Source organism: Lucilia cuprina, chromosome 4, assembly GCF_022045245.1.
Source record: "Lucilia cuprina isolate Lc7/37 chromosome 4, ASM2204524v1, whole genome shotgun sequence".
NCBI lineage: Eukaryota > Metazoa > Arthropoda > Insecta > Diptera > Calliphoridae > Lucilia > Lucilia cuprina.
The window spans coordinates 8,325,679-8,341,447 of NC_060952.1; the positions used below are offsets into that span (position 1 = coordinate 8,325,679).

The 15,769-nt window shown below is 24.8% G+C and overlaps 1 protein-coding gene across 24 annotated transcripts in view; it reads right to left on the bottom strand.

Annotated features, from left to right (window-relative positions):
- LOC111676474 (calcium-activated potassium channel slowpoke) overlaps positions 1-15,769 on the bottom strand; it is a 79,776-nt gene that overhangs the window by 44,614 nt on the left and 19,393 nt on the right. For 20 of the 24 annotated variants that reach the window (XM_046950778.1, XM_046950773.1, XM_046950774.1 and 17 more), the window contains exons 2-3: positions 8,780-8,890; positions 4,570-4,675 (exon numbers count right to left, since the gene is read on the bottom strand). In XM_046950778.1, the coding sequence (XP_046806734.1) occupies positions 4,570-4,675; positions 8,780-8,890 (217 nt within the window). Of the gene's footprint in view, positions 1-4,569; positions 4,676-7,322; positions 7,429-8,779; positions 8,891-15,769 lie in introns of all 24 variants that reach the window. The other 4 variants (XM_046950764.1, XM_023437431.2, XM_046950782.1 and 1 more) reach the window with 1 other exon arrangement.

The window sequence follows — 15,769 nt, forward strand, 5'->3', positions numbered from 1 at the left end:
GAAAAAATATATCTCTGAATTAAAATTCTAAAGACTAAAGAATTCCCAGAAAATATGGGAATAATTTTACAGTAATATAAATTACTACTTCAATAAAAACGAAATTCATAGAACATTTTCCAAACTTATTAATAAGTTAAAAAAAATCTATAAATTCATAGAAAATTCTTTCACAAAATTTAGAGAAAATTTCAAAAAAATAAATATTTTTCACTAAAATTTGTATAATTTTACAATTTTCATTCTAATCAATTTTACATAAATTTTTGAAAAATTCAAAATAAATTGAAAATTTTCGAGGAATACAAAATCCAAGATTTTTATATTAAATTTCAATAAAATCGAATTTCATATAAAATTTTCCCAACTTTTTAATAAATTTGAAAAAAAATCCATAAATTCATAGAAAATTGTTTCACAAAATTTCAATAATTTCGAAATTTATAAATATTTTTCACTAATATTTTGATAATTTCGAAGAATTAAAATTTTTTTAAGATTTCAGTATTCGAATTTCAGCTTTAACGATTTTATAGAAAATTTATTAGAAATTTCAAAATTAAAAATTTTTCTAAAAAAAGTTAAAAATTTCTAGAATTTTTTTTTTTGTATTTATTAAAAAATTTTTCGACAATTTTCTACAAAAATTTTTTTAAGTTTTCAATAAATTCAAAATTTAGAAAAAATAACTATCAAAAAATCATAGTTTTGAAAAATCGAATTTTAATAGAAGAAAACGTCAATGGTTTCCGAAGATATAAAAATATCGAAATTCATTTAATAAATTTATAAAATTTTCTATAAAACCGATTTTTTTAATTTCTTTGATTTAATCATTTATAGAAAATTATTGATAAATTTGAAAAAAAGTCGATAAATTCCAAAATTATAAAAAAATTTCGATAAATCCGAAATTTATAAAATAAATTTTTTTTGATAAATACAATTTATTTAAATTTATAAAAATAATTTCGATAAATACTAAATGTATAATAAATTTGATAAATTTCATTGATATAAAAAAATTTCGAAATTCATAAAAAATGTTCTAACCTTTATAAATTAATAAAGTAATAAAATCGAAATTTACAAAATTTTTCGACAAATTTTAAATTTTAAAATTTAGAAATAATTTTAAATAAATTTGAGTTTTATAAAATTTTCAATAAATTCGACTTTTTTTAAAAAATATATAAATAATTTTAAATACTATAAAAATTATTCATTTGATTCCAATTTTATCGAAAAAAATTGAAAGTAATAGAAAAATAACGAAAAATTCGAAATACCAAAACTATTCACTACACCGCTTCCTTGTAGTTATGAAACGGTATTTTATCATCCGAAATATGTGTAATTAATGATACTTTACAAAGTTTAATTAAAATCTAAAAAAATTAAAAAAAAAATCATGAAGTTTTTAAACTACCATGCAGTTTACTACTGAAAAAAAGAGAATTTATTTACAGTTATATACACTCAAACACTTAAAAACAAGAGATTATACTAAAGCATATTTTAATATATTAGTTTATTATTTTATTTTTAATATAAAATATTAATAATCTGTATTGTAATATGAATAACAATAATTTACTATACATTTAACACTAAATTGTTGAAATCACAACTGTAAAATATTTGATTAAATTGAAAGTTTCCATTCACTTGCAAATGATATACTTGAAATTAACAATTCTTTTTTTATTGTAATAATATTAGAATTGCAAAGATTTTACAGTTGTGAATTAAACAAATATTACTCAATAAATTGAGTACAATAAACTAGAAGTGAAATCAAAAAGGTTTCAGCTTTAAATCTGTATCACAGAATCCAAAAATTTAAATTCATATAATACAAAATTTTCGATTTAGTCCATTGTACTCATTTTATAAAATACATACAGACATACATAAATAACATTTACATTCAGACCTATAATAATCCCTAAAATGTGTATTGATTATAGATTTTTATTAAATGTTTGATAAGTTTTCTTTCTATATTTATTATATGTATTCTTAATCCATCTTGTTTTTCGGTATATACAAAAAATAATAAGAAAATAAGCGATAATGATATTAAAAGGAAGATCGGGAATCGAACCTCTTTTATATAGACTTGACTATAGACTCGTCTATAGACTTGACTATAGACTCATCTATAGACTTGACGATAGACTCGTATTTAGACTTGACTATAGGCTCGTCTATAGACTTGACTATAGACTCGTCTATAGACTTGACTATAGACTCGTCTATAGACTTGACTATAGAATCGTCTATAGACTTGACTATAGACTCGTCTATAGACTTGACTATAGACTCGTCTATAGACTTGACTATAGACTCGTCTATAGACTTGACTATAGACTCGTCTATAGACTTGACTATAGAATCGTCTATAGACTTGACTATAGAATCGTCTATAGACTTGACTATACCCTCGTCTATAGACTTGACTATAGACTCGTCTATAGGCTTGACTATAGACTTGACTATAGATTCGTCTATAAACTTGACTATAGACTCGTCTATAGACTTGACTGTAGACTCGTCTATAGACTTGACTATAGACTCGTCCATAGACTTGACTATAGATTCGTCTATAGGCTTGACTATGGACTCGTCTGTAGACTTGACTGTAGACTCGTCTATAGACTTGACTATAGACTCGTCCATAGACTTGACTATAGACTCGTCTATAGACTTGACTATAGACTCGTCTATAGAATTGACTATTGTCTCGTCTATAGAAGAAATTTATTAACTAAAATTCAGTATAATAGAATTGTCTCTGAATTTAAAATTTTTTTATATCTTCTGACTTGACTATAGACTCGCCCATATACTTGATTTAAAACTTATCTATAGACTTAACTATAGATTCATCTATAGACTTGACTATACCCTCGTCTATAGACTTGACTATAGACTTGACTATAGACTTGACTATAGACTCGTCTATAGACATGACTATAGACTCGTCTATAGACTTGACTATAGACTTGACTATAGACTCGTCTATAAACTTGACTATAGACTCGTCTATAGACTTGACTATAGACTCGTCTATAAACTTGACTATAGACTCGTCTATAAACTTGACTATAGACTCGTCTATAGACTTGACTATAGACTCGTTCATAGACTTGACTATAGACTCGTCTATAGAATTGACTATTGTCTCGTCTATAGAAGAAATTTATTAACTAAAGTTCAGTATAATATTGTCTCTGAATTTAAATTTTTTTTATATCTTCTGACTTGACTATAGACTCGCCCATATACTTGATTATATTATATACTCATCTATAGACTTAACTATAGATTCATCTGTAGACTTGACTATAGACTCGTCTATAGACTTGACTATAGACTCATCAATGTATGGACTTTAGACTTGATTATGGATTATACTATAGACTAGCCTAAAGTCTAGACTATAGACCTGACTATTAGCTGAACTTTAGTCTGAGCTTCACTTTTAATTGGAGACTCGGCTATAGCCTGAACTATAGGAGCTCGATACTTGACCTCCTACTTAAAATATTTAAACATTCAAAATACCATTCCTTTTAATATCAATTTCAATATTATTTAAAACAATTCTTTCACATTTACTTGGCTGCAGTTAAAATTTATTTTTTAAACTTAAAACTGTTCTGTAAATATTAGCATACATATAAATTTAAGTTGAAAAGTGTTTAAAAAGGAAAAAAGGAAGTAGAAAACAACAACAGCAATAATAAGCTTAAGTATGTAGAAGTTTAAAATTTGTTGAGAATATTTTCTGCAGAGTAAATGTCTGTTTTGTAAATGTTGAAATATTGAAATGTATTCAAGAAAATTAAAAGCTAAAATAAAATTGAAAAAAATTATAAATTTTTTGTTGGAAAAGAAATCAATAATAAAGTAACAATTTCAAAAGTTCTCAAGAAAATTGTCTATTACTGGAAGTATAAAAGCAAAAAAAAGAAAACTTTTAAAATTGTTTGCACTTTTATATCGACTGCAATTGGCAGCAAAAATATCTTAGTTAAATGTTAAAAGCAAAAAAAAAAACGAAATTCTTTAATGAAATATAATAAGAAAGAAGGAAAATACACAATAAATGTAAATGTAGTTGTAAGTAAAAGTAAATATGTATTAAATAGTTGTTGTATTTAAAAGTTATATAATAGTAATAGAGTAGTAAATATTTTAGTGATTTATAATGTTAAGTGTTTAATGTTAAATGTAGTGAATTCTTGTAGTAGTTGTTGTTTTAAATAAATTGTATAACAATAATTTAGTTTAGAAATATAACATTTAGACAACATAAAAATTAACAGATTTTTTTTTTGAATATTTTTCTCATAAATAAAAGTTTTTTTAACACATTTTTCTTTTGTTTCTTTTTTTTTGGTGAGTTACAATAAAATAGTTTTTAATGAGTTAAGAGTTTATTTAAAAATAAATACAAATTATTTAATTAATATAACAAAACACAAAAAAGACTATAGATTTGTTTGATAGAATGTTAAGAGTAGAGTAGAGAGAAAACAACATAAATAATGAGACTATTACCTTAACCCTTTGTAGATCGATGGGATTCATAATAGTGCCTTGGAAAAATTCCACTGTTGTAAAATGACGTTTAAATAAACCTTCTAGTTCCAAATCGGGTGGTTTTCTTTAAATTTTTTTGGATTGTGTGTTTAATTATTTTATTTAATCATATACAATGAATTGGTTTTTCAATTGCAATTTGTTTTTTTTTGATTTTGATGTAGAAAATTTTATGATTTTTTTTTATCCATATTAAGTGGGAGAGTTGGTTGGTTTGAATTTTTTTGTTTTTTTACAAAATCAGGTTTTGGTTGGATGGCGCAAGAATTTTGACGTTTTAATGTAGGTTTTAAAATAAAAAAATTTACAAAAAAATAGTTTGATTCAATTTGTTTTTTTTTTTTTTAAGAAAATGTGGCTTATAGTTAATGCAAAATAATTTACCTTAATTACAATTTGATGCCTAATTAAAGAGATTGTTTGATAGAATAGGCTCTTATCAAACTAGGTTTAATACATACAGGTTTTGTTTTAAAGGAATATAAAGTGTGTGCAAATTTTGAAATTTTAAAACTCATACTTGAGTTGTTAACAATATATGGACAAGTTGTTCATAATTTATAGTGAAAAGTCCTCATTGAAGATTTTAAAATTATATATTTGCTATAAAATCTACCAAATTTTCTTGTAACATTTATTGTCATTTTTTTTGGCTTCGCAGTCAAAATATGCACTTTGGACTAATAGTATTATTTTAACTAACTGTGAATGATTAGCATGGACTAGAACTGAACTAGAACTGAACTAGAATTGAACTAGAATTGAACTAGAACTGAACTAGAACTGAACTAGAACCGAACTAGAACTGAACTAGAACTGAACTAGAACTGAACTAGAACTAGAACTGAACTAGAACTGAACTAGAACTGAACTAGAACTGAACTAGAACTGAACTAGAACTGAACTAGAACTGAATTAGAACTGAACTAGAAATGAACTAGAACTGAACTAGAACTGAACTAAAGCTGAACAAGAACTGAACTAGAACTGAACTAGAACTGAACTAGAGCTGAATAGAACTGAACTAGAACTGAACTAAAGCTGAACAAAAACTGAACTAGAACTGAATTAGAACTGAACTAGAACTGAACTAGAACTGAATAAGAACTGAAATAGATAAGTCTTAAGTCAACAGTCTTGTACACATACTTGCTTAGTAAACACGCTAGTCAACATACTAGTACTTAGTCAACTGTATATAGACACTGCCATGGACAAATCAACATACTAATTCATGGATTGGAGTTATTAAAAGACTAGTCCACAGATAAATCGATGGATTAGGCAATGTACTAGTCAAAGGCTTGTTAAAAATTCTGTTAAAATAATATTTTACTGGTTATTCTTTTCATAGAATAGAGACAATGGTGCTTCTTTACGGATACTATTTATTTTAATATTTAAGTGTTTTAAAATGTTTTTGAGATTTTTGTCTTACATAACAATTCGCTGCCATTCACACTAAATGATTAACACAGAATTAGATGTTGTTCTGTTGTAGTTGTGTATGAAAAGGTTTCTCTTACAAAATATACGATTTCCAAACAATTTCAAAATTTGTCCACACTTTATTTAAATGTTTTAATATATGTTTTTGTTATTTTTTTATAATATTTACATAATTTCATAAACTCTATTAAATAAATAGTAAATACATAATAAATAGTCAGAAAAAAACCATTAACTTTTCAAAATTTACTTACTACTTTACTTAAACCATATAAATATACATACAGAATAGAAAATACTTAAAGATTATTATAAAGAAAATTGTATATTGTTAACAAACTCTAAGAAATATTATTACTAAAAAAATAGATCAAAATAGGCCTATTTAAAAAAAGTATTAATATTACGTGTTCTAAGTAACTAAGAAAAAAAGGTTTGTTTAAAAAAAAAAAAAGTATAAACTTTAATTCACTAATAAAATTCATTCCATTGAAGCATTGAAAATTTTCCAAAGCACATATTTAAAAAAAATATATATATTTAAAACAAAGAAAAATTAGGAAAGAAAGAAAAACTAATACTTGTTTGGTAATATTTTAAAAAAATCTAGGATTTAAAGCATAAACTTTACTGCAAATATTAAAATTAAATTGTAAAAATATAAATATTTAAAAAAAATAACTAATAAAAGCCTGCTGCTCTCCAAAGAGCCATAATGCAAAACTTGCGGTAAAAGCCAAGATTTTGAGAATTTTGAAATAAAAAACCATAAAAGAAACCATTTTCAAGTTGCAGTGTAATTTTTCTATATATAAGTTTAAATTTTTTTATAGTTAAAAAGTTTGAAATTTTTAAAACAGGGATATCAAGTGCAATTTTCATTTAAAACAAAACAATATGAAAAAAAATTAAATTTTTTTAAAAGAAATAACACTTTTTGTATGAATTTCTATGGAAAAACTAATATTCAGTGTAAGGAATTTCTATGATTTCTTAAAATGTCTGAAGTGTTGCACAGGCTTTGGACTTTTTGTAAATCGTTTAACATGTTTAAATTATTTATTAATTTATTTTTGTTTGTTTAAGGGGGGATAAGAGAATATATTTATGTTCGATTATAAATATAATTGCTGAAGAAAGAGAATTTGTTTCTCTTTTTCTTTAAGGAGAGAAAAATAAAATGTGTCTTCTTTTTTACGATTTTATTTATTATTAGAAATGTTTTCTGTTTTTGTGTGTTCTGTGTGTTAAAAGGTGTGTACCTTGACTCGTTCCAAATCGACGGCATTCATCATGGTTCCCTGAAAAAACGCCACTGTTGTATAATGACGTTTTAATAATCCTTCTAGTTCCAGATCTGGCTCCTTGCTATAGTTTGTTGTTTGTTTTTTTTTTTTTAATTTTAATAGGCACAATATTTATTTTATATTGTTATTTGTTTTGTGTTTAATATTTTTAATAATTTATATTAAAAAAATTTATTTGAAATTTTAAAACAAAAAAATTTGTTTAAATAATTTCATAAAATATTTAATTGAAATTTTAAAATAATTTAATTAATTGCTAAACCTTATTTTTTGTGTATATTAAAATAAGTATTTAAGATAATATTTATATAAATATTTTATTAAAAAATACTTAAATTTATTAATTTATTTAAAGAAGTTTAAAGTTGTTTGATATTAAAGATTTATTAATATTTATAAAATTTGTATAACATGAGGCTAATTTGAGACACTATTGTGAACACAGTGAAACTGTTGCAAAACAATATGAGTATTTTATTGACTTCATTTCTGTTAACGTTAAATCAATCCGCTTAAAATGATAGCATTCAGTTGTTTCGTCACTCACTTGGAATAGTTAACATTGCAACAGTAATACCAATACTTTAGTAATGAAGGAAGACAAAATTAAATATGATAAAAAAATAAAAATTTTAAAGAGAATGTGTTTAATTTTCTTAGCGAAGAAATTTTAGTATATATATTTTATTGTGCACTCTAGTCTTTAGTAGTCAAGTATTAAGTCTGGTGTAGTCTACAGTCTGCTCTATAGTCTAATATGTTGTCTAGTCTATAGTATAGTCTGTAGTCTAGCATGTAGTCTAATCTAGTCTATAGGCTAGACTATAGTCTAGTCTGTAGTCTGTAATCTAGTCTAAAGTATAATGTATAATCTACTCAACAGGCTGTAGTTTTATCTATAGTCTTCTCTTTAGTATAGTATATAGACTAGTCTATAAAATAGTCTGTAGTCTAGTCTATAGTCTAGTCTATAGTCTAGTCTATAGTCTAGTCTATAGTCTAGTCTATAGTCTAGTCTATAGTCTAGTCTATAGTCTAGTCTATAGTCTAGTCTATAGTCTAGTCTATAGTCTAGTCTATAGTCTAGTCTATAGTCTAGTCTAGTCTATAGTCTAATTTCTGTAATTTCTGTAGAATTTTAAATAATTTTCTTTAATTATAAATTTATACTTTTGTTCAACATTAATGTACATTTAATCTTTTCAAACCACAATATTGTTTTAAAAGTGTCTATATTATCCTTTGATGTTACGTCAACATCAAAGGAAACCCATAATTAGCCTCATTTATACAATATATTTTTTTATCATATTTATAATTATCATCATATAGTCATAAATGTTAAATATTGTATTTCTATTTTAATAATAATAATAATAAGAAAAAAGAAATGCAATGCATGAACAACTTACCGATGTAAAAATACCACTTCAACATCGACATCTTCACGATCTTCATGCAGAAAATCCTTGAGAAAATGTGACACCGATTCGTATGTTATGTGACCACAGACCACAATATGTCTGTTGATAGATATGAAGGGTAATTGTTGTTATTGGGAGACGTCATCATCATCAACATCATCATCATAATTAATGATATTAAACATGAGTTCATGTCAATCCATTTAATGATTAATGGTTTTCCATTTGTTGTTATTTAAGTTTTTAATTAAATTTTTTTATCGATTTTACAGAGTAAAATCATTTTGTAATAAAAACAAAAAAAGTGGGAAAAAAAAGAAAATCAATTAGTTTATTTGTATTTATAAGTGCTGTTTATATTTATATATAAAGCAAAAAAAAAACTTATTTATAAATGAGTGTATTTTTAAAATGCATTTTTTTTATATTTTTAGTTTTATTTGTTAAAAGCAAAAGATATGATGAGCATAATTATGGATGGATTAATTTTAAAGTGGTTTAAAAGCGTTTTGTTTGTTGAATGTTGTTATTTAGGGTTATTTTGTATGTAGATTTGTGTATGAATTTTATGGATTTTTTTTAAATATTTTATATAATTTTTTTGTTAAGGAATAAATTTATTTTCAATTTTTCTCGATTATTTTGACACATATTTTCAAAAGATTTATAATTATTTAGGTTTTCGAGATCGCCACCTACCGGACAAAACTAAGACTTTAAAAACTTCCCATTTTTGGTTCATTTTACGAATTTTATAGATGACGTATCTATTATTTACCGACTATTTTTGTTACTTATATGCAATTTTTTTATTGAACATTATACAAATGATTCAGCTGTGTGGTTCAGAAGTGTTGATTTTGACACAGTTAGCCACACATGAATTGGAAGCACTACTCAATGTAGACTGCTGTCGATCTCAACAAAAAATATAAGAAAAACTTAAATTTGTATATATGAGAAAATATTAAAGCCAGAATATTTTTAAAATTTTCAAAGTCACTTTATCTGTATCAACATAGGTATCAGTATCAGCAATAGGGGCATGGCATTTCCCATTTGGGTCTGCCCATATGAATTAAGTAAAAAACCTCATATATAAGAAACTATTAGAGCCAAAATTCTGTAATAGTTTTAACATTCAAATCAATGTGAATATTTGTGCAAAAGATTGGCGGACTAGCAATGGGGGGCTTGATACCTACCATATAAATTAAATAAAAAAAATTCGTATATCTGGGAAACTTTAAGATGTAGAATCTTTAAAAAAGAAAAATAAAGTGGACTTTTTATATACATTTCAATTTCACAATCGGTTGTATCGTTTGTTTTATTTGAAAATTTTTTATGACATACAACACTACAACGATACCACATCAATTGTGAATTGGGCAATTCTTTTATAGATAGAAAAGAACACAGGGTATAGCTAGTTTATTATACAATCAAAGAACATATGTTTATTGTTAAATAAGATTTTAAATATGTGTCAAAATTGTCTTAATAATATTCCAATGATTAACACTTGAAAATTGTATAAAATATATTTTTATTTAATTGTTATTTTTTTCTGAAGAAAAGCTGCAATATTTCATTTCTTTAGTTTTGCATATTTTTTGTGTTTATATGTATGTGTGTATATTGTATTTGTATTTATTGTATAGTTTTTTTTCATTTAAAAAATTGGCAAAATAAATAATTTATTGAAGAAAACTAAAAAAGAACATTTAACAAATTAAAATAAAATTTTAAATAAATTAAAAAAACATTTACTTTGTATTTTTTTAGATTATTAGGATAAAAATTATAAATAATAAAATTAAAACTAAATTTAATAATAATTTTTGTAAAGAGAAGCAAATAAGTAGGCAGTTTTTGTTTAAAAAAGTTGTGGTCGGAATTGTTAAAAGAAATAATTAAATTAAAAAAAATATAAAAAAATTAAAACAAAAATTATATTAAAAGCGTACAAGATGCAACAAAATTGTTTTTTTTTTTATTTCTTTTCTTATTAAAATTTAAAAGTTTTTTTTTTGTAAAAAAAAAAGTATTTTAGTCTGCTACCCCATAAAAAATACATTCATGGATTTGTTAATTTAAGTTAATTTTTTAATAAATTATATAGAGTTACATATTATTATAATTATTTGAGTGTGTGTGTGTTTAATTTACTTTCATAAATTTTACCACATCAATTGACAAAAAAACATTAATTAATTTGAATTTTTGTTGGCAATTTTAACAAATATTTTAATAATTTTAAAAAAAGTTAATTTAGTATATAACTTACTTATTCCCCACAAATTGGAACGTCGGACATTAAGCAGCAATTTTTTTCTTTGAATAGTAATTAGTTATATAATACAAACAACTTCAAGTTATTACTTCTCGCTTACAAATCGGTAGTTAAATATGTCATTATTACACTTGCTTACAAATAAGCAATTTAGTAATATGTTTTGTTTAAAAAAAAATATGAATACAGGTTATTCTGAGAAAATCATTTTTTTAGCAATAAGATATTGCCTTCATTTTATAAGAAAAATCTTAAATTCTAAAAATTCTGTCTCTTCACTGCCGTAAGAAATATTTCAAGTGCCACGCCCACATACAAAATGAGTATAAAGAGTCGCCTTTTTCAAAAACTGCTATAACTAGAGTCCTTAACTTTAACATGGACAAATTTCACATTCACGTGGACATTTATTGACAAAATGGACGTCGTACGTAAGTGGCCGTGAAACCAACTATATAAGGAAAATATTGGTGAAAATTTAACAGTTAATGTTCTGAAATTCTGTCGTAGCCACTTAAGTATTGTTAGAAATATTTAAAACAAAAGTTTTATTGGGGGCTTGGCACCTAAGATGTCACTTAAATACATGTTAAAATTGTCGCAACTTTAGTGCCGTTAGAAATATTTAAAACAAAAATGGGCGTACTTGCAATAAGGGGCGTGGCGTGGCCTAACATGTGAGTTAAATAATAAAAAATAGGTATACCTCATTAATCATGAGAAATTTGAAAATACTAATATTTTACAAACGAAACGTTGCAATTTTGGAAACTAATCTAGCATTAGATGCAGGACATCTCACAGCTGAATAAAACACAAAAATATTTGAACCAAAATCCTGAAATTTTGCACAAAAAACATTGACATCAATGTAAACATTTAAATAACAAATTTACGGACGGATATACAAACATTCGTATATCTTGGAAGACATTAAGGCTACAATCCCAAAACTTTACACGAATTACATTGAAATCCATATGAACTAAAGTTTTGGTTAATAGAGAGATTCACTAGCAAAAGGGGGCGTGGCATTATCCATATTAAATAAATAAATACATTCGTTTAGCTAGAAAACCATTAGAGCAAGAATCCTCAGATTTTGTTCGAGTTATATTAAAATCCATATAGACTAAATCCTACATTTTGAAAGCCCAAATAGTTTAGTTGAAGAAAAAGTGGTCTAGCAATAGCGGGCAAAGAAAGTCCTTAATAAATTAAATACTAAAATTCTTATAACTGACAATCTAACTTGGGATTTACAAGTTTTTTATTTTGCTGCATTTTTACCGACCGTTCCAATTATGTAACAAATATATTATAATTGATTTCTTAAGTTAAAATTAATTAATTTTTTTATTGTCAAACTCTCTAATAAACTACATGCAATTTTATTCATAATCTATAAACTACCCAAAAAGGATCACCAAACTACAATTATAAAACAACAACAATATAATTATATTAATATATAAAGAATGCAGTCATTAATATGCATGCATTTTTCTTAATATTTAATGAATTGATTACTTATAAATACAATTATTTTAAAATGTGTTAAAACATTCAGAGAAACAGAAAATAAATTAAAAAGAACATAAAAAAATGAATGTATTATTAAAAATGACAGAAATATTTATATATATACATATGTTTTTATGTATATTGACAGATTGAGTGACAGTGGTTGACTGAAGTGGATAAAAGTATGAATTAAATTAAATTATTTTTTTTTTTCTTAAAACTTGCAACAAAAAGTGTGTAAAAATGTGTGAGTTTTTTTTAATGATTTTTTTGACATTTATACACAAGTGTAAGGTGTATTGTTTTTTTATTTTTTATAATAAAATTGTTGTTTTTTTTGTTTTGTTTTTTTAGCAATAAAAACTTACTTGTTTTTTTTTCAATAAAATTATTTGTAATATTTTTTTATATATAGCAGGATGTCTTTTCAATGATCTTAATGAACAAAATACTACTAGAAACAAACTATTTTTTGCAATTATAAAAAGATGGTTGTTGATTAAATAAATGTTGTTGTTTACAATATATAAATATATTTAAAAAAATAAATATTGAATTCAAATTCAAAAGCAGATTGTAACGTATTTTCAATTCAAACAAATTGTACAATATGCCTGGCCACGCATTTTATTCTTTAGTTATTATTAATTACTCAATTAACTCAATTAATTAAAAACTGTTTTATTCTTACAAAATTACATGTTTTATAAACATTAAAAAATGTTTTTTTTTTTTATATCAAAACTCTAAAAGTGAAAACTAAATATTCCTGTTAAAGGTCCTGTTTTACAGTTATCCAAAGTATTTACTCAATTCTCAATTCAATAACAGAGACAGTTAAATACATATTAACAGAGAAAGAGAGAGAGAGATTAACAGAGAAAGAGAGGATCAAGTAGAACATTACCAAAAGTTTAAACTAAAGTGCAAAGATTTATTATTTCAACAAAATGGTGGTGGTGGTTTTTAATTATTTAACAATTTCAATTATTTACCTAAATTTAACCTAAAGTTAAAGAACAAAAACAAACTATAACAAAATAATAATATATTAATAATTATTAAAAAAAAGAGTAATTCCCTTTTTTCAATAAATTAATTGAACAACTTCATTTTAAATAACATCGGCCAACAAAATTTTAACCTAGAGACCATAGTATACCTTTTTAAAGGATTGAACAATTCTAAAACTAGCTTCTAGACACTGGGGTGATGGAGCACGCATGGAACTTTAGTATTTTTTGCGGTAGTTTTTGATATCAGAAAATGCTCCGGTGTCTTTACGACATTTAAGTTACTTTTTCTAACTTGTTAACCTTTGCAAAATAATCCACTATAATCTTGTCTATAGTCTAATCTATAGTCTAGTCTGTAGTCTAGTCTATAGTCTAGTCTGTAGTCTAGTCTATAGTCTAATCTATAGTCTAGTCTAAAGTCTAGTCTATAGTCTAGTCTATAGTCTAGTCTGTAGTCTAGTCTAAAGTCTAGTCTAAAGTCTAGTCTAGTCTAAAGTTTAGTCTATAGTCTAGTCTGTAGTCTAGTCTATAGCCTTGTCTATAGTCTTGTCTATAGTCTAGTCTATAGTCTAGTCTGTAGTATAGTCTATAGTCTAGTCTATAGTCTAGTCTATAGTCTATAGTCTAGTCTATAGTCTATTCTATAGTCTAGTCTATAGTCTAGTCTAGTCTATAGTCTAGTCTATAGTCTAGTCTATAGTCTAGTCTATAGTCTAGTCTATAGTCTAGTCTATAGTCTAGTCTATAGTCTAGTCTATAGTCTAGTCTATAGTCTAGTCTATAGTCTAGTCTATAGTCTAGTCTATAGTCTAGTCTATAGTCTAGTCTATAGTCTAGTCTATAGTCTAGTCTATAGTCTAGTCTATAGTCTAGTCTATAGTCTAGTCTATAGTCTAGTCTATAGTCTAGTCTATAGTCTAGTCTATAGTCTTGTCTATAGTCTAGTCTATAGTCTAGTCTATAGTCTAGTCTATAGTCTAGTCTATAGTCTAGTCTTTAGTCTAGTCTATAGTCTAGTCTATAGTCTACTCTAGTCTATAGTCTTTTATTTAGTCCAGCTTTTTGTTTAGTCATTAGACTGGTTTATAGACTGATCTACAGCATAGTCTAGGTTATAGTCTAGCTTACATTATAGTCTTTAGTCTACTCTTTAGTTAATCTGTAGTCTAATGTATACTATACACTAGTCCAGTCTTTTATGTATTCAATAGACTGGTTTATATTCAGATCTATAGGATAGTCTAGCTTATAGTCTAGTCTGTATTATAGTCTTTATTCTTGTCTATAGTCCAGTCTCTAGTCCAGCCTTTTGTTTAGTCAATAGACTGGTCTATAGTCTGATTGTTTCCAGCCATTTGTTTAGTCTAAAATCTAATCCATAGTCAAGTCTGTATGTCAGTCTTTAGTGTGGTCTACAATCGAATCTACAACCTGGCCAATAGTCTAGTGTATAGTCTAGCTTATAGTTAAGTCTGTGGTCAAATCTTTAATCTAGTATATACTATAGTCTGGTCTATAGACTTTTTCATAATTTTGTTGGCCTGTGTAATTCAACATAGTTTTCAATACATTTTTCAAAGGGAATTTTTTTAAAAGTAAAATTAAAAATATTATAATTTTTATTTAAAACTAAACTTATTATTTCAAACCGCTAAAATCACAGTATTTTGTATTTTTTTCAATTATTTATAATAATTATAATCTGCTAATTGTTTAACACTGTACCGCGTTTTGTTTGTTGTTTTAAAACTTCTGTGTGTATATATTTTTTTATTTATCCGCAAACTTGTTTATATTTTTTTATTTTACATGGAAAACGTATGGGTATTTTATTGTTTCAAATTAAAATAATTTAATTAATAATCAAATAAAATTAAACCAAAAAAAAAATATATAAATATCAAAAATAATTTAAATAATAACAAAAAGAAATATAAACTTGTTTCTTGGTTTTTTTTATTATGTAACGATCATATAATCACATGTTTACACAAACTAATTTGTTTAAAAAAGATAATGTTTTTTTAGATTAAATTTAATAATTATGTATCAAATATATCAATACCAATATCTACAACACAGTCACAAGGTATTTTAAAGAATTTAGAAGAAAATAGTATTTAGAAAAAATAGTATATAGAG